The sequence below is a fragment of the Cebidichthys violaceus genome, unplaced genomic scaffold (genome assembly GCF_023349555.1).
Source record: "Cebidichthys violaceus isolate CVI_PGR_0920_01 unplaced genomic scaffold, fCebVio1.0.p SCAF_20, whole genome shotgun sequence".
NCBI lineage: Eukaryota > Metazoa > Chordata > Actinopteri > Perciformes > Stichaeidae > Cebidichthys > Cebidichthys violaceus.
The window spans coordinates 7281669-7301133 of NW_027176373.1; the positions used below are offsets into that span (position 1 = coordinate 7281669).

Below are 19465 nucleotides of genomic sequence, written 5' to 3' on the forward strand. Positions count from 1 at the left end.
GGAGCCCTCCGGGTCTGCACTGTCTGTCAATGTGGTCGCACAGAGATGATGTCACTGCTTGCATGCACATGTGTTGTGCAGGCGTACAAAGACGGACGTATAAAGACCCATGCAACCAGACGGACGGTTGAAGCTTATTCTTTGTTGTATTTGACCTATTTTTTTGCATTTAAGATCTAAACTATTAGAAATGTAATTCATCATAATTAGCATAACATTATAAAGAGTGCCACTAGAGGGAGTGAATCAGGTGGTCTTTTGCACTGGCCATCTGTTCTGCCAGGAGCCTTTCAGCATGAGCAATATTTCAGCCCTTGCTCTCTCCATCCCTCATCAGCTTGTGTTTTTTACTGTAAACACAAGTGTATTACAGCACACGTCAAAAGGGAGATGATGTCATGCACCAACTGCTCATTGACAGTGACAGATTGCAGCCGTGCGATTTGTTCATCAATATAACCTTTCATTGACACTCAACTGAAGCAATGAGGGAGAGAGGATGTAAAAAGACTCACATATAGACCGCACATTCTGGAATACTCCCTTTCTGACTTTTTGTTTTTCACTCATGAGTTTCTCCTACACAGCTCAGTGGCCCCTAAAGACAATAAGGCAGCCAGGCCAAAGCAAACTGTAATCATCCCTCAGAATGTTACTTGTTCTATTATGTCCTAAATCGAGTCTTTCCTTCTCTTTCCTTCTTTTTTTTGTGGCGTGTCAATGGCTGCATTATGGTAATTCAGGGTATCGTGGGTTCATCTCATCACGGCGGGGACCCCAAAGGCTCTGACTCTGAGTTTCCCTCCCAGCAGCAGAAAGGTTTCTTTTCATTATCACACCCCTATTTGTCTCTGTGCGACCTCCACTTTTTTCTATTTTCGTCCTTATTCAAGGCAGACAGTCTATAAACAGAAACACTCCAACTACTTGGACACACAGCAACCACAACAAAAGAAAGTCGGGTATGCTTGCTCAGCTCAGCTTGCCTCTTTGCGTAGGAGTGAAGCAACTGTCCAGAGCAGCCGTCTGGACCAGATGTAGAGATCAGTGACCGCACCAGAGGGACCAGTATCAGTGTCTCTCTCCCTGTCCCACTGGAGCTATAGACTTTATTAATCTCTTTTCCTCGGAGGCCTCATAAACTACCGCAGGAGGTCAGGGTCGGTAGAAAGACCGGTGGGATGGATGATTGCAGGAGGATTCATTAGATATTAAATAATGTTTTTTATTTGCTCTATATATTATGCAAAAGTACAGGAGCCTTGTAAATCTAAAATGAGTTACAGAGTAATCTGTGATTTGAGTGTAACCTCATTCCGATGAACTGTTGTCTATTAAAACAAATTAATAAAAAAATTAACAAAAAAATTGATTGTATATGAAATAGCAGACAACCTTACAATCAGTCTATGGTCTTTTTGTATTTGTGAGTGTGAATGCTTCAATTCAACGTATGTGCAGATACTGCAGCCGGCAGCAAGCTGGCTTTCTCTCTAGAGGTGGAAGACATTCCTAAAGTTAACTGTCCAGACTATACATGCACTGGGGGAGTGATTGTCTAGGTGAATATGGCTGGCCAGCAAAGGCCAACAACCTCCATTGACAACTAGCATCCTGTCTGCTACTGGACCTTTTTACCTGCACCACACATTTATAGTGATCATGATTTGTACCAACCATTAGCTAATAGAGGCAGGACTCATTCACATTCCAGAGAGTTTAGGTGTTCAATGTAAAAGATTGTTAAAGCAGCATCCCCCTGGTCTCTTGGGTTTGATGAATGAGTTATGTTAGGGCTAGATGGCCCTCCTCATTGCAGGATGTTTTCAAGAAGTATACGCTCAATAAATCTTCCCTTGTAAATACGAGAGAAACATGCATAAACAATTGGTCTCATTTTGAACATAATCTAAATATTTGTGGACCTCATCAAGGGGTAAAATTAGCATCTATCTTGTGAGGGATAAGAGTGGCCATGCAGGTTAGATTTGTAATTCCAGAATTTTACATCAGTTTGCAAAAGTATGTGTCAAACCTGGGTCAAATAGCATTTGCAAATAATTATTAGTGTTTGTTTTAAGTTTCTGTAAGTACCAGATGGTGGGATAGCTCTAGGATAACTCAGGCAGTGTCAGTTGAGTTTTAGATAGCCTTTAAGCTGTTGTGATTGCCTTTCTTTCAGTCAATGTGCTAACTGAAGAGGCAAATCCACTCTTCTGGCACACTAGGAACATAAAGACTTTTTGGAAAAAAGTGTTTGACCCCGAACTGATGCATGCCTTTGTAGACAGTTACAATATGTGTATCTGTTCATGATTAGATCCAGCTATGACTGATAAGACTGATATAGCATTAGCATGAGGAGGATATTATCTTTTATGGATTTGTGCATGATTTAGAGTTTGTGGAACATAGAAGCTAAGCTTACAGACTTAAATAGCTGCTTTTCTCCATAAAGGCCCTGCTGAAGCAGCCATAGACTTACTTTCCCATACATTCCACGTATGGGAAAGTGTGTGCGTGTGTGTGTAAGCATTTTCTATCATAAAAGAAAATCTTACAAAGGATCTTGGTGCGCATTTCAGTGTCTTTAATGTGTTTTCCCTTGGGATTTCAGTGCGTGACTGCTCTGGACACTTTAAAATGTTCTCACCCAGTGAATAAAACTTGTTATCCTTCAGATAAATATAGTTTATGATTCTGTTCTCAATGTGGTTCAAGCCAATGTGGATCCTGGACAGATTTAGACTTCCATTTTCATGCTCTTTCAAATCTTCATGATCCAGCTGAAGAGTTCTTTCCAAAGCTCACATTCATCAGTGTCTTTAATATAGGTTGAGGATTGTAAAAGTGTTAGCACACTGTCATGTAAGGATTTAAGATACACTGTGGAAAAAAATGTTTTAGTTTTATGCTAAGTGAATTTTTAAGATATTTTCAAATAGAGAATAAAAAAAAAAGCTGTTCAATTGCTCAATCCCACACATCATAAAATATATCGTTACTTGAAGAAATACATCTTTTCTCTGGCTGATATTTTTCTCTTTCTCTTTTTTTCTTTCCCCCAGGTGTAGCAGAACCCAACCATGCCGATAACAAGTAAAGGGTCAAGACGGAGGGCTTGGGTCAGCGGACCCTGTGTGTGTTCAAGTCTCTGGCGACGAAAGCCACTCTTTTATTTATGCATCCTCCTTGTTTTTGTTCAGTCTACAACTGTCCTTGGAGCACTGGAGCTCCAGCTGGATGAGGAACAGCCAGCTGGGACCATCGTAGGTGACATCAGCGCTGGGTTACCGCCTGGTGAAACTGGGGGTCTTTACTTCATCTCGGACCACGAGAGCACAGGTGTTAGCAACGATCTCAACATCGATGAAACCACAGGCATCATTACCACTGCGCGCCGTCTGGACCGTGAGCAAAGGGATCACTATAGCTTCATCGCTGTGACAATGACAGGAGTCACTGTTGAGGTGTCAATCAGCGTCAATGACATCAACGACCATGCACCTATGTTCCCCAAAAAGAAAGCTGTTCTTAAAATCCCTGAGCACACCGCAGTTGGGACAAGGTTTTCCCTGGAGCCCGCGACAGATGCAGACAAGGACCAGCTGACCACTCAAGGCTACGCCATTCGAGAGGGTAACGTAGGCCAGGCGTTCAGACTGGAGACCAAGAGAGCTTCTAACAAGGTGCTGTATCTAGACCTGGTGGTCAATGGACTTCTGGACAGGGAGAAACGCTCATTGTACACCCTGGTTCTGGAGGCCTTTGATGGGGGATCACCCAGAAGGATGGGATCCATGACCCTGGAAGTGACTGTGACGGACATCAACGATCACGCGCCGGTCTTCAATCAGACCAGATACCACGCTATTATCTCTGAAAGCCTCCCACAAGGCAGCAGCATCTTACAGGTTAGCTCAAGTCTTGTCATTGTTCGGATAATGAGTCAATACTTCAATAACAGTTATTTTGTCTGAAAATCCACGTGGTCCAGGGGCATTTTCATTTCAAAGACATTCTTATCTTTTCAGGTGTTTGCAACAGATGAGGACGAGGGGGATAATGGTCTGGTTCTTTATGAAATCAACCGGCGTCAGAGTGACCCTGATCGCTCCTTTGTCATGGATATCAAGTCTGGGGTCATCACTTTGAATAGGCCCCTGGATTATGAACTGAAGAGGGTTCATGAACTGGTGGTCCAGGCCAGGGATAACGCCAGCCACCCTGAGGTAATTGCATTATTATTATTATTCATAACAGGGCTTTAAGCATACTGTGCCGTTAATGATGACAGGTAATATATTGTTTTATACAATATGTCTTCCTGAAGGATCATTGTTAGCAGGTTTTTTCTTAAATTGATTGCTCAGTCCAACATTGACAAATTTCCTTTTTTTGAAAAATAAAAGTAACATGAATAATGACATTTTTTTCAGGTGACCAATGCGTTTGTGACCATTCATGTCCGTGACTTCAATGACAACCAACCCACCATGACCATCATCTTCCTCAGTGAGGACGGCTCTCCGAGGATCTCCGAAGGGGCCCAACCAGGCCAGTACGTTGCTCGGATATCTGTCACAGACCCAGACTATGGAGAGTACGCCAACGTGAATGTGTCCCTTGAGGGGGGTGATGGGAAGTTTGCTCTCACAACCAAGGACAGCATCATCTACCTGATATATGTTGACCAGGTCTTGGACCGAGAGGAACGGGATTCTTATGATCTGAGAGTTATGGCCACAGACTCCGGCACACCTCCCCTCAGGGCGGAGTCATCGTTCACCATTCAAGTGACTGATGTCAATGACAACCCCCCTCTGTTCGACCAACAGGCCTACAGACAGACTATTCCTGAGGTTGTCTATCCTGGCTCCTTTGTTCTCCAAGTGACTGCCAGGGACAAAGACCAGGGCCCCAATGGGGACGTACGATATAGCCTCCTCAAGGGCAAAAACTCTCACTCTGATTGGTTTTCTATTGACACGGTCACTGGGATCATTACCACAGCGACGGCTCTGGATTTCGAATCAGAGCCAGCGCCTAGTGTGACCGTTGTTGCAACAGATAGCGGCCGCCCGCCACTGTCTTCCACAGCAAAAGTGGACATTGTTCTGCAGGATGTTAACGATAACACACCTGTGTTCTCTAACAACTTCTACAATGCCTCCATTAAGGAGAACACCCCAGCTGGGACCTGCTTCTTAGAGGTAAGAGAACACCCTAAAGAGGTTTTCTTTGCAGCCTTCTTTCCCTCTCAATCTTTTAATCCAGCTCTCTATCACTCTGCTCATCTTTATTTTGTAGGAGACCTGCCGCTTTTAATTCTCATAGTGTCTTGCACCATGTTGGCCACAACACTGTTGTTGTACTTGTACAGCCAAAACCAAGTATTCACTGCCTCCCTTGTCCTCTCATCTCTTTATTCACTCTCTCTTTTCACTTTCCCCGTAAGCTCTCTCTGATTACTCCCCCGGCAAAAGCCTGATTTATACATTAATACAAATGAGTCTGGAAATCCGTCATATCTGAAGGGAAAAGCAGTCTCAAAGTTTTATTTCAGAAAAGTTTGCACTTGGAAGCGTTGTGATGTGATTCATAAAAACTGAGCTATGAGAGTGGGTGAAACGATTTATAGGAGAAAAAAGAAACAAAGAGAGTAGGGCAAGGAGGCAGACTTCACCTGCATTCCTGAATCTACTGTGAGGAGATTTACTCTGTGCCGGTATGTCCTCTCTCTCACCTCATGTGGTTGCCATGGTAACCAAGCCATCAGCATAGGGTGAGCCCTCGGTATCGCGCGGCAGCTCGGCTGTCTTGCTTTTATCTTGATTCCAGCAGGTCTTATGTATAAGGAGGACCTCTCCTGAGAAATGAAAGAAAGGATGACTGGCTGTTTGTCTTCCAGCAAGGTCTTAACTTGGCATCAGGCACTGTTTAGACTGTTTTTACAGGTTGGTTTTACCTCTCTGCCGTGAAGCGGATGACATTTGAGCATTTCTGCTTCTCAGCATTTTTAGTGCCTGCTACTAAAACAAAAACATGCAGTGGCTTTAATAATAGGTTTTGGACCCCTACAGATACGAACTGGAATTAGAAAAATACCGGTAGTTGAATACATGTACCATGTATTTGGAAAGGGTAACTAGTTGGTATTCTGTGGAAACTTGCATATGGGCCTTCTGGGAAGACAGTAGATGAGGGAAATAAGGGAACGTAATGAAGAGCAGGGATATGAGATGCAGATTAATTAAAAAGGAAAAAGAGAGATGGAATTACCTGTGGAAGGATATAGAAAAGAAAAAAGCAATACGAATATATGTGATTAATTTCCGATTTGTCTTTACAATTTCAGATACAGCCTGTCTGTTGCTGAATTATTGAACCCTGTAATTTGTTCCTAATTAGGCTGCTCTGTTGAATTATTGTATCTCTCATCCGACTGAGTGAATCCCCTGGACCTCGATTCCAGTTGCTGCAATAGTTCAACCGTTAGTCGTTTCTTTAATCCTAGCCTGCAGATATTCTGGCAGTAGGTGCAGGCGTAATCCCACGCCAGACACCACGGGTGGTTTTGATGCCAAAGTGCGTGAATAAGGCTTGAATTGCTCATTCCGGCACGTTGCTCAAGGTTTGCTCAAACCGAGCCAAGATCCAGGCGAGAGTCCGCCCACAGGGGCTGTGATTTGCAAGATAATGGAAGTTGGAGTAAACTTTTTTTTCTGGGCCAATGAAATATGTGGCCACTCAGACAGGACACACTCAAGCAAATGATACCTGACATCATACCCTAATGGATGTCGTTCCAGATTTGTTCTGTATTTTCTCCTTTTGCCGGCCAACCAGCTGTTGAGATTGTGGAGAATTTGGTATTTTACTCTGTCTAGAAAGTGACAACGTGAAGAATTGGGTCAGCTGGTCCAGTAAACCCTGTTTATATTGTTGTGTGATGTTATTTGGCACCGGCAATTAAGTTGTGAGGTTTCGTCACGTTCCCAACAGAGTTGAGGCGAAGGCAGAATATTCTCAGAATTGAACCAATATTTACAATAGATAACAATCACATCACTGTTTAACTTTAGGAATTATTATACTGGACTGACTGGCTCGGTTTGAATTTGTATAAAAATAGGGGAAAATCAGCAAATGTTTAATATCTAAACAAGGAAATATGTTATCAGAAGAAATGTTTCATGAAAAGGGACACATACACACACAAGGTAAGAGGTAGTTTTCTTTTGTCTTTTCTGCCAAAACTAGTCTTCCCTAAACTCTTTTTTTCTTTTCTCACATTCTCTCGGTTTCTGTTTTTGCTATGTATTTGCTCAGTTGCTCTTTTTTGGTATCTTTCTCTTGATGTCTCTTTTGATTTCTCTCAGTCTCCACTCACAAATACACACACACAAGCAGCAATAGTGTGTAGAACGTTTCTTATCAGTTGAACTACTAAAGTAATCTGTAATGTGCTGCACTGTTTATGTAGCCGCGACACAAAGGAGTTATTTATTTCTTGGTTTCCCGGCTTTCCTCTTCCTTCGCTTCCTTAAAGTATTTCCCAGGCAGGAGAGGTTATGGTGCCTCTGTGTGTGTGTGTGTGTGTGTGTGTGTGTGTGTGTGTGTGTGTGTGTTTGTACATCCATCTGATTCAGGTTCATATCCTGAGAAGGTAAGGGTCATGAGAACAGCGTGAATTGTTGCTGATGATGAAAAGTGACAAGCATATTTTAGAGCGGAGCATTTTCATTGTTTAAAAACTCTTATTCGCATGCAAATATTGCTGGAATCATCTGATCTGTGTGGGGCCTATTTGAATGCCCCTGAGTTGATCAGGTTTTTTCTTTCTCTTTTTCTTGTATAATCTGTGTTTTTTTTAGAGGCAAATAGTATTTCCCTTCTGTGTGGGCCTTGCAGAGTGTCTGTCAAATCCAATGACATGCTTACATCTAGCATGACCCGACCATTGGGTAGCCACTGTTGACCTCACAAACAGTGACATGCACGCTCTTGTCAAGCCTCAAAGTACCAACAGATATAGGGGGGATCTTTAGGGGGCGACTAGCTCACTAGGCTAAGAGGGATGTCTGGGAACCGGAGGGTCGGCAGTTCGATCTTTGGCTGGGACGTGAGCTGAGTCGAAGTGTCCTTGAGCAAGACACTGTCCCCCTAGCGGCTCCCCAGGCGCCTGTCATGGGCAGCCCACTGCTCCCTGGTACAGGGTTGGGTCAAATGCAGAGAAAAATTTCCCCCTCAACGGGATAAATATAGTGTAATGAATGAATGAATATCAACAGATGAGATGCAAGCTAGAAGACACATTGATTAAAGAACAAAGAAAACTCAGCTCAAATGGATCAATAGTACAAATGAAATAAAGGGACCCTAACAAAGGAAGAATTAAATAATTGAGATAGATGAGAACGAGACAGCAAAACAGAAAGACACAGTTTACATGTGTGTGTATATCTACATATAAGCATTCCTATATGTCATATCTGTGTTTGTGTACTTGTACACTTTTAAAGCCAGTAACTCACTTTCAGCAGGTGATGCATCTCCCCTGTGAGTTTCACCATGTGGTTTCCTGGTCAAGCCTGTTAAACAACACTTAATCATCTCAACAGAGGCACAGATGTGCTCAGCTGGGAGATGTACAAACCTGTAGAGAATAGCTTGCTGGCATTGCCGTACAACAGTGTAATGGTACTGTTGGTAGATGACATTTTGACACCATGCTATAAAAATGAATAATTTTCACAATCAAAAAGAAATAAGGTGGTGAAATAAGGTGAATGATGAATAAAACCTGGAAGCCGTGCTGGAGGCCCTTGGAGGCTGCAAATGTCTTTACGCCCCACAGTATAAAATGCAGGACAGAATAAGAAACATACTGAAGACTTTACTGTTCGTACATTATTGCTAGCACTAGAGGTAAAATACAATTCAGAGGGATTATCCCTAAAGGAACATGAATATGCCCCTGATTATGATATAGCTTGCAAATAAAGTGACGTTCAGACCTGAGACTAAGTGGTGCAGGAATATCCAAAATAGAAATGGTGCATAGATGTTCTCACTAAATTACAGTAATTACAATCTTACCATTAAATCACAGCTGCCCACTGCAAATTTCTTCCGAAATCTGGGTATTTGTGATGCTCTGCCATTCACCAAACAGCTTGTCAAGGAGACATTTTAACCTTATGGTGGCGATTTCCTTCTCACCAGTCAAATGTGGCCAAATCTTGCTCTAGACTACATTTTTTTGACAGACAGACATATTATTTCACCTACTGAGCAGACCTTGTGGGTAGTCAGATAAAACAAGAACAGAGAGTCACACAAGAACATTTGAGTGTGAGTGTAGTGTGAAGGCGACTGAAATAGAGCAAAAACATATCGGAAAGGAGAGGTTTCTTTTGACAGGTGGAGTTAGTCCTCCTGAACTTCCCGCTAAACCACTTGAACAAACACAGCACGTCTGCCTGTCAAAGCAATCAGCAATTTTGGGATGAAGTCCGAAGTCTGGAACCCCGTGGCTAAAGTCTCTACGGCTCTATAAGGAAATACTAATCATATTTAAAAGTTATATATTCACACATGCACACTGAAACTAATCACATTTGATCAACCAACAGACTCAGAGATATTTGGTGACAGCCTGAAAACAGGAAGGTGTTCTTCTTAAGCTTGCTGTAACACCGGACCAGTCTCCTGCTGGTGTCGCACTGAATCTGACCCCTGCGAAAACCAGACCAAACCTTAGCTTCCATTTAGAGCTTTCATGCTTTCCTCCTGCCCAGACTTGCAGCACACACACTCTAGTTTTTATTAAGCTTGAAAATGTGAGGGGGTGTGCGATGAAATTTATTGTCCGCTTGATGTCTTCCATCAATGCTTGTTCTCGAACAGTGGCAGCTGTGCTTTAATACGGCCGCGCTCTGTTGAAACTTTATCTTGTGTGTTTTAATTAATCTGTCAGTGTGTTTAATTTGCTAGCATCAATAGCTGCGGGAAGAAAGGCTGCAGGTTGGAGCAATCACTTGTCAACACATGCCTCAGTTGCATCTAACAGGTGATCAGCCCTGACAAATGGTTGGGTTTTGTGCACAAACAGACACCAGCGAGATCCAAAGATTTGGTGAATCGTTTCATGCTGTTAACAGCTGGCCCGTGTTCTGACACACTTACTCTCTCTCTCTGGTTCTGTATTTCTGTCTCTGTCTCCCACTCTCCCCCGCAGACTCACACATCTCTCAGCTGCCAGCGAAGTTGACAGGATGTGTGTGATGAGGGATCAGGATGGTGTGTCTGCCATGCAAACTATTCTCATAGCATCCATCAACACTTACTGTGAATTCATCACCTGTTTGCTACTGGAAGCTCAGAAGCCATGAACAAAATCCATCTTGGTTTTACGCTCATGCTCTAAACTTTCTACGTAATGAGGTGGGCTTTATTTGTTAACTGTATGATGGTAATGCCCGTCTTAAAAGAACAGTTGGTCTGATTTTATGAGAGAAATATCTCCGTTGCAATCCTTGAGATCTTTATTATATGAACCCCCATGTTAACAGAATGGCTGTAGACATGGCAACGGCGCTCTGGTCTGTCAGTTGGTTGGTCTGTCAAATTGATTATTATTATTGATTATATTTCCATGAAATTCTCTACAGACATCAATTGTGCCTATAGAGGATACATCTTCCTGACATTTCCTGTAGCGCCACTATGAGGTTGACATTTGTTGTTTTGAGCGAAATGTCTCAACAACAACAAGAACTATTGAATGGATTGCCATGAAATAAGACACTACACAGTTATGTCCCCCATAGAATTAATTGTAATAACTTTGGTGTTCTCCAGACTTTTCATATATCGCCATCATCAGTTCAAGGTTTTAATTCGTCCAAAACTTTGGTTTATGGCCAAATGCCTGCAAATGAAGAGACATGATACTGGCACCCTGCAGCCTCAGCTGTAAGTTGGGTTTAGTGATAATTAGCAAATGCTAGAATCCTTAACTAAGATGGTGAACATGGTACTGCATTCATTACACTTGCTTAGCATGTTAGCATTTTTATGCTGTGCCGGCAACAGCCGTGACCGTAGACGTTATGTTTTCTGTCCGTCTGGTCCATTCTTGTGAACAAGATATCTCAGGAACGCCTTGGGAGAATTTCTTCCAATTTGTCGCAAACGTCCACCTGGATGCAAGGATGAGCTGATTAGAGGTTTGCCCTAAAATGTCAGTGAATACTTTCCTCCAGTAATCACAGGTGTTGGTGAATCTACCAAGACTGGAACGGTATAGTCTTTTATCACATTAGTGCAAATCTATAACAGTTTTTGAAATTTTCATTTTATTCAGTTCAGAACCCAGATTCTCTTATCAGACAGATTACATTTTTTCAGCTCTTTGATGGGTGTTGGATTCTGGTCCAAGTTGAATAAATCATGCTTTTGTCTTTCTTTTCTCCTCAGAAGCAGTAGTTTGGTTCCATATCACTAGCTGTTGGCATATGCTGTGTTTTAACCCTATCAGAGTGTTCATTCAAGTGTGATCTGACTGGCCGAAGCCTCTGTGGAGAGAATGGCCTCACGCCTCATTAAGCCCAATACTCCGTACCATATGGCAATGAGGGGTTTTCTTCTCTCACTCTCTTTCTTTCGGTCTCTCTCTAGCCTGACTGTTTTTTATTCCATTTCTTCATCTCATCTGTTAGTGAGTATCTCAATTTCCATTCTTTCTTTCTTTTTTTTCTTAACTTTTTACCTCATGTCTCGTGGGCTTTTAACCTTATGGCTCCTGTACTGGTCTCAACTTTATTTTTGCCTATTTTAAAGGAATCAATCTTCCATCAGTGAGTGAGACTCAAGTATGGAAAGAGTTTCTTTCTTTGTCTCTCTCTGCATCAGTGGACTATTTTAAAGATAAGCATTTTAATACTACACAATTACATGTATTAATGCATCAGTTTCACTTCTCATTGGAATTTTACTTACTTTACTTTTATTATTTCCCACACTTAATGGTGAAATATTGAAATTGCTTCTTTTGTTTGACCAAATATCCAAAATCCAAAGATATTCTATTTAAAAAATCCTCAATTAATCATATCAATAGACCTAACCAAGTCAACCATATTGGCTCATATGTAAATAAAACAAAACAAGCAAATCACACTCCACAAAAATTTAAAAATGTGTAAAGAAAATAATTGCGTTGATTGAAAAGTCTTTAGTGCAGCAAGTTTCTTTCCACAGTCTGAAAGTGACGTGGTGGACTCATTCAGCTTTAGCGAGAACACAGACGAGATAGCTCCTCAGTGGAACACGCTGATATCAAACAGCTGCAGGCACAGGATCCTCCATATACAACACAGACAAAACTGAAGCCATTCACACACACACATGCACACATTTTCTATCTGTCTCTTCTCTCCAGCCTATCTCCCTATTCCAGCTCTCCTGGGCTGCTTTCGCATTGTGTTTCTTTTTCAAACTTATCTGACGACCAGACGTCTTCTTTATCTCTGTCTGGGCCACCATTTTGTCAGTCTCATCTCTTATTGCTTCTCACTCCTACATTGGAGTTTGAGAGTGAAAGGAACAAACTCACAGGCACACACACACACACACACACACACACACACACACACACACACACACAGACTCACATATTGTGGTTTAACTCAAAAAGTGCACACACACGAACAGCACAAGTGAGCAGCAGGTGATCCATAGGCTTTCCACAGTTAATTTGGTCACACTAATCTAATTTCATAACACACTGAGTTCAGTTGGTGTAAATTAGTATGCTTCCTGTGTTTCTCTAGATTGTATTTGCTTTGGGAGAGGTTCTGCAGTTTGGGACAGCAGGTGGTCGATAAGTTAAGGGTGAAGGGCGGTACAAGCACTTGTTTCCCAGTGTATCAGATTCTGTCATTTCTGCTTTACAGAGATACGTGTTGGATTTGCAGTCACAGTTGGGGGTGACCAAGACATTTCCCTTTGAGCGCAGAGTTTCTGTGGCAGTGGGCTCAAAAATATGAATGTTCCAAGTCGTTAAATATTTTTTTCTTTGTTGTTATTTGTTTGCGCTACTCGAGGACATGACTTATTTGTGAGTCTGTGCGTGTGGTTGTCAGAGCTGTTATCTGGCTGATTCTGCTTCTCTCGTGTTGTGTCTGTCTCAGCTCTCTCCATGCTATTTATTTTCATCTCAGGGGTCAAAGACTGCGCAGCTCCAGATATTTGTTTTCTTAAATGAATCCTCCATTTTAATCATCTCACTTGTCCTCTTCGACTTCCTTCTCACCTCAGAAACTGAAACGTGGAGATGCAGAAAGGGAAACATTAGTATTCCACATCTAGCGTAGCGTTTGCTTTGCCAAAATACACAGTGTTTTTTTAATAATGGCACGACTTACAAAAAGCATTTTATATCCAGTATGGTCCACATCACGCTTCCCGCTTTCTTTACATCTCCCAGATGCATTTCTGTGATGCGTGCACCTCATATTGTCTTTTCTTCAAGCTTCAGCTTTTATAAGATTAGTTCTCACCATGAGTTGTCTATTAAAGGTTAGAGCAGACCAAGAAAGAATGAAAGAAAGTTTCCACTCCAGGGTGGAATCTTTTACAAGAGAATCTCTTACTACTTCCCACCTGCCCAATCTACCCTCCACCAATCCCCATTTCTCCCTTGTTTTTGATTGCTGTCTGGTTCCACTGAGCTGTATTGTACGTGGGCTAAAGTAATGCATTTAACTGGAAATATATATGATTAAACAATTTTAGACGTAGCTGCATAAAACTAAATAAATTCATGTACAGAGAAGAACAGAAGTACAGGATGAAACCCTGGTGCTTGAGCTTTACGGATAAAAAACACCAAAAACTCTGAGACTCTTATTTCCATTGTGGGCCATCGTGCATGTGAGCGCGCATGTGTGTTTGTGGTCACTGGCTGTGGTGTGTCAGACAGGGTTGGAAGGACTACAGGAGTGGAAATAACTTTACTGTTTGCATGGGCAACTGCTGTGATTTGTTTCATTGAACTGTACAAACCTTGAGCCGCAAGGGCTACGGGATGATTAATGACAAAGTGATGACAATGGATGTAAAGGTGATCAGAAAGGTAATGAAAATGTTGGAACAGAAAATCATTTGTGAAAATAAAAATCAATTTTGATTGTTAACTTTTTCTTGCTCCCAAACTCCTGTCTCTTTCCTTCAGCAGGAGCAGTCCCATCTTCAGGCACGCTCTGGAGGTTGCTGTAGCCTTCTGGACTCAGTGAACCCGTTCATGCAGAATAAGCAGAATATTAATTTAATAAGCAGCCTTGAGATGAGGAATGAACCTCTTTTTTCCATTTAAATTGACAACCTAACTTAGTGTGGCTTGGAATTTTTAGAAGCTGTGCTTAATACAGTCTTGTCTATCATTTCTTTATTTGGGTCAAGGTCTATCATTTCAGCACAAATAGCTATACTGTTCCTTTGAATGAACACAAGCTGCAATAAAAGGAAAGGTCCATTGACATTAACACTAATAATATACCTATAAATACATGCCTCTGAGTTTGCCGTTTATCAATAATGACCTTGATTATTTCTCTAAGCTCTTGAGTTTAAACATCTTGACAAGATGTGCGGCCTTCATACTCTGGTCATTTAAAAATTAAGCTTCAGGCAACTTTCAGCTGCTTTCAGGGTGGTCTATCTTTTTCTGACCAACCATACTGTAACTCGTAAGTTACGGAGTTAAGGAAAAGGAATTCTCCATCTTTCCTGTCACTGTGCCCTTCAGTATTCCCACCCTGCAATTTGGACAAAGCTCTTGTAAGAACTATAACAGAATTTTTTTTTTTTGTAGCAGCATGTCTTGCAGTCAGATCATGCAAGGTGTTTGTGTTGGAGTCGTATAAGGACTCTAAAATGAATCTCTCTGACATGAAACAGTAGTCGCTCTGTGTTTTTTTAACCTCACACTGAGTACATTTACAGGCCTTTGGCCTGAGCGATAGGTGTTGGCTGAGGTTATGTAAATCATCTGATTTGGCTTGTGTTCTGTCTTGCTGTTGCAAGTGATTTAACTTTTACAGTAAGGATGTGTCCGATTCAATGTCAATTTAGGAGAACCCACGTTTCTGGTGCATGTGGCCCAAATTCAGCTCTTTGGTTTTGGATCAGATTTACTGCGGCCTAACATACCCTGGTGCACAGTGTGCAGTTGAGGAAGTTCTTCATACTACTTGGAATAAATCTCTTGGTTTTGAAATAACAGAATTCAGCAGTAAAAGTGCTATTGGATGATGTTCTCAAATCAAAGTGCACAGCCATGAGAAAAACAGGCAGAAGAGATGTACGTTACTGTAACACGTTGACAGAGATGGATTGCTGTCACAAGTCTGATTCTGGATTATTGGAGCAATCAAACACTCGGCTCTCTTTGCTTGAAGATGTTTGCTGTTCTCCTACGAAAGGCATCAAAGGAACTGACAACAAGAGGGAGTTGCACCAGCCATCTCTGAATGTCAACATCTGGTGTTGTAGCTGCTGTCACTCACCACAGCTTAATGTTTTCACATCATGGCTCAGCAGAGCGGGACTGGTGTGGAAAGTGGGAGCAGTTGGTTGGTGGGAAGATGAAAAGGGATAAATTATGATATCTTACTCATCCATTTTCATACAGAGGAGAGGAAGAATATTTTTGGTTCATGTCTTAATAAGGAAGGTTAGGCAAGGATGGGATTTGCTTTGTGATTAATCTGAAATACATTTTCTCAACACTGACTAAACCTCATAAATGGATCAAATCCACAAATTAAAGGCCAATCACAAGTGATGCAACTAAAATAAGACCAATAAAATAGGCCATGTCAAAAATACTGCTTGCTGTACAGAATACATACATACAAAGACCTCCTAAAACCTAATTTGCAGCATTGGAATAGGTTAGTTAGTGTTTTGAATAGCAGTTGTGGCAGCTGAAAGCAAAGTCTACAGTTGAATGAAGTGTTGTATCTATAGTATGCTGTGTGGAAGAAAGATTGTAAACAGAGACAGGCTATAGTTGTGTCTGTGTCTGCTAATGATCGTATAAACCATTCCCGTCTCAGGGCTGTGTCAGCCTGGATTGTTAATGGAGAATCCCAGTTATGTTGGTGATGTACAGTCCCTCTGTAGCTTAACTCTGTAACTTGGCCAGCATTCTACTCCCTGCAAGGGAATATCAATTTAGAAAAACGCTGGGGCTTTCTGATGTTGTCAAGGGGTTTTCACTCAGACAAACACACATATTGTATATACTGTATGTACAAACACAGACATGCGCACTGGTAAATTCCTACACCACTTGAGGGCCGTTGAGAGTATTTTGTGCCCCGCTCCAGGGGACGATTATAGAAGAGCTGCTTGATTGCAAGAATCTTGGAGAGCCGGATCTGCTGCTCTAATACCGGATACAAGAGCTAATGTGAATCCATCAAATTGCTATTTTCTCCTCCATAGCCTTTGTTTCTTATCTAAAGAACGGTTCTTTCAAGTCGTGCAGATGGAGAAACTGAGATCACAGGAAGTGCAGAACAGATGATACTGCTTAGTTTGTGAATAACGTGTAATGCAATGTACACTAAACACTCTGTGTTGTAATGAAGCATGCAGTGATGGTAATGAATTGCAAGAGTCTGATCTTGGCTGCTCAAAATCGTGTGTACCTTGTAATGCAGTTGTCTTTACCTGCATTATATAACCTTTTTTTTTTTTACAATACATTGCAATATCCAAATGTTATTTTCATCAGATATATTCAGTTTTTACCTTCTGTTGCTAAACCCTGTGCTCCACATGATCTTTTTTGAACAGCAGACGCAACAATTTTTTTAATCAACAATTCTTCTTTTTGCTGTTTTCTTTTGTCGTCTTCACTCATGTTAGAAGTAAATGCAGAGATTTAATCAAGACACTCGTTAGTTTTGTTTTGTTCACATATGATTTTAATAAGCGCTATTGTTCGATTTATTGCCTTTTATTGATGTTTTTTATTTAAGATTTGTCATGATTATGTCACTTTTTATTTTCTGTATATTATAGTGCACCCTGGTTGGCCTAATTACATTGCATAATTTTCAATGTGATGGTGACTGATGCTACAACAGACAAGCAATGACGTCAGAGTCCATATCGATGCTATGCGGATCAACAAGTAGTTAAATACAGTCTGTTTACGCACACATATACTTCCAATCATGTAAAATCATAGACAAAAATGGAGAAGTATTTTATTTAAGGAATTTAGTGCTTTTGCAGGAACATCACAATATTTCTATAATGAAGAGCTGAATATGTGGATGATTTATAGTAAAGACATGAAGAGCTCTGGAAAGATCAGGTCTCTGCACATGTAAGACAGCGAGCGAGAGGGTATGAAATAAAAAGAAGAGGTAGTGATGAAAGGCGGAGAGCATGTGGTGTGAAAGCATGAATGTAGGATGCGGCTGAGGTGCTGATGGTTACCATGACAATGAGAGACGTAGAAGGGGGGGTCAGGGGAGGTGGGGCCGAGCCAATTCATCACTGCTTCCTCTTGTGTGTGTGTGTGTGTGTGTGTGTGTGTGTGTGTGTGTGTGACTTCACCTCTATCTATCCGAGTACGCCCTTGAAACAGGCTATTTCTCTCTCTGACTCCTTGCGTGCACACACATTTACACATATAGTGTAAAGAAAAGAGCAGTGCATTGGGGAATTGGACAGGGAGCTGACAGGTATTCAGCAGACCAGCTGGGCAGGTCATCTAACACAGCATTTTCCAGAGTTAAAGATGACCAATATTTCCTTTCAATGCCACAAGGATGCACTAGAAATGCTATTGATTAGATGATAACGGCTCCAAGGAGGGGACTCGATCTGTCTTTGCAAATTAGAACGCCCTGATGAGTGCAGATTTGGACTGTGTGTGTGTGTGTGTGTGTGTGTGTGTGTGTGTGTGTGTGTCTGTCTGCAGGGGAGTAATCTTCCATCCAGAGGTATTTTTCATGGCTGTCAGGGGGAGAGTGGGGTCATGTTATTGTAACTGGGCACGGAGAGGAGCAGGCAGACAGTCTTCATATGAACACTCAACCATGTGAAGGATGATCGCCATTACTTCATACAGATAGCATGTGTGTGCGTGCATGTATGTGTGATGGGGGAAGCGTGATGGCTTTCAAAGGGTTGGAGCCATCGTTCAGCGGTAGTCATGGTAACGGGATTCTCAGGACCACATGGAGGGAAAAGAGAGGAGGAGGAGGAAGCAGGGGAGGGGGGTGGTCGGGGGACAGAGGGAATTATGAGGAGTGGTGATGGCGTCTGTAAAGCGATGATGTAGATCGGCACCTCATAGAGCCAAAGTACAATGCAGTTTGTTTGTTCTGGCCATCATAGTAAAAATCATAGTAAAAATTTAAATGAAAGGAGACCTCAAAAGCTTTTATTACAAATGTATCAGAAAGAAATTACAGACATACAAGATAGCTTAAATCTGTACACAGAATTACTAGAACTATATATTTTTTAAGAACTCCCATAGTCCCTTGTAAGTAAGTACAGAGGTGGGTTTTTTACGCCAAAAAACATATACACTTCTTAATATACCTCTGAGGAAACCCTAATACTGTGCAGCTCTCCTTGTGTTGGAAAACGTTTTGTTTGTGTAGCATAATTTCATGCACATTTGCAAGACAGATAATGTGTGTGTACGTGCGTAAGCGCTCAGCTTGCTTTCCCAACACCTAAAGTGTGACTCACTTAATGTGAGGTTAACAATCCTCAGCCAGCTGAAAAGAGACACCACGTGCGGGTTTTATTTGCATCACCTTTAAATCCCTGTGGTCTGCCGCTGCTTTGAGGTAAACTGAGGTAATGCTTATCCACAACTGTAAATAGTCACATGCATGAGCCAGATTGACTGGCACAGGGGTAGGTTTGGCCTAGTGGGTTGAATTAGCAGAAAAGTAAATTTTACTTGTTTAAATCCATTCTGTTCTTGCATGCTTTTACTCGCGGCTTTTTTCCTTTTCTTGCTTATCTAAACTGACGGTTCAGGTTCGCTCCAGCTTTTTAGGCTCCTGCATCCACAATACTTCCCCTTCTGTCTCTTTCAATTCAGCAGAGAATCTGGACAAGCACACACACTTACACACAGTATACACAGCCTCCAACTGTGGCTCTAAATGGAGCCCTTTGTTTTCTTAATTGTCAAATTAAACATGTCACTCTATTTGAATGGGACACACATACGCCAGCTGCCAGCTCACCCAATTGAGAAATGGGCAGTTTAGCCTTTATTCATTAAAGACACGAGTCCCTTCCCCCCCAAAAAAAACTATTTGAACATGCTTGAAAAATCTCTTTTTCACACACACACACACACACACACACACACACACACACACACACACACACACACGAATGAGGAAAA

The 19465-nt window shown here is 41.7% G+C and overlaps 1 protein-coding gene across 1 annotated transcript in view; it reads left to right on the forward strand.

The window, feature by feature from the left end:
• dchs1b (dachsous cadherin-related 1b) overlaps positions 1-19465 on the forward strand; it is an 80448-nt gene that overhangs the window by 9925 nt on the left and 51058 nt on the right. Inside the window, exons 2-4 of the mRNA XM_068715960.1 lie at positions 3069-3914; positions 4035-4232; positions 4440-5213. Of these exons, the coding sequence (XP_068572061.1) occupies positions 3087-3914; positions 4035-4232; positions 4440-5213 (1800 nt within the window). The 5' untranslated portion in view covers positions 3069-3086. The remainder of the gene's footprint in view (positions 1-3068; positions 3915-4034; positions 4233-4439; positions 5214-19465) is intronic.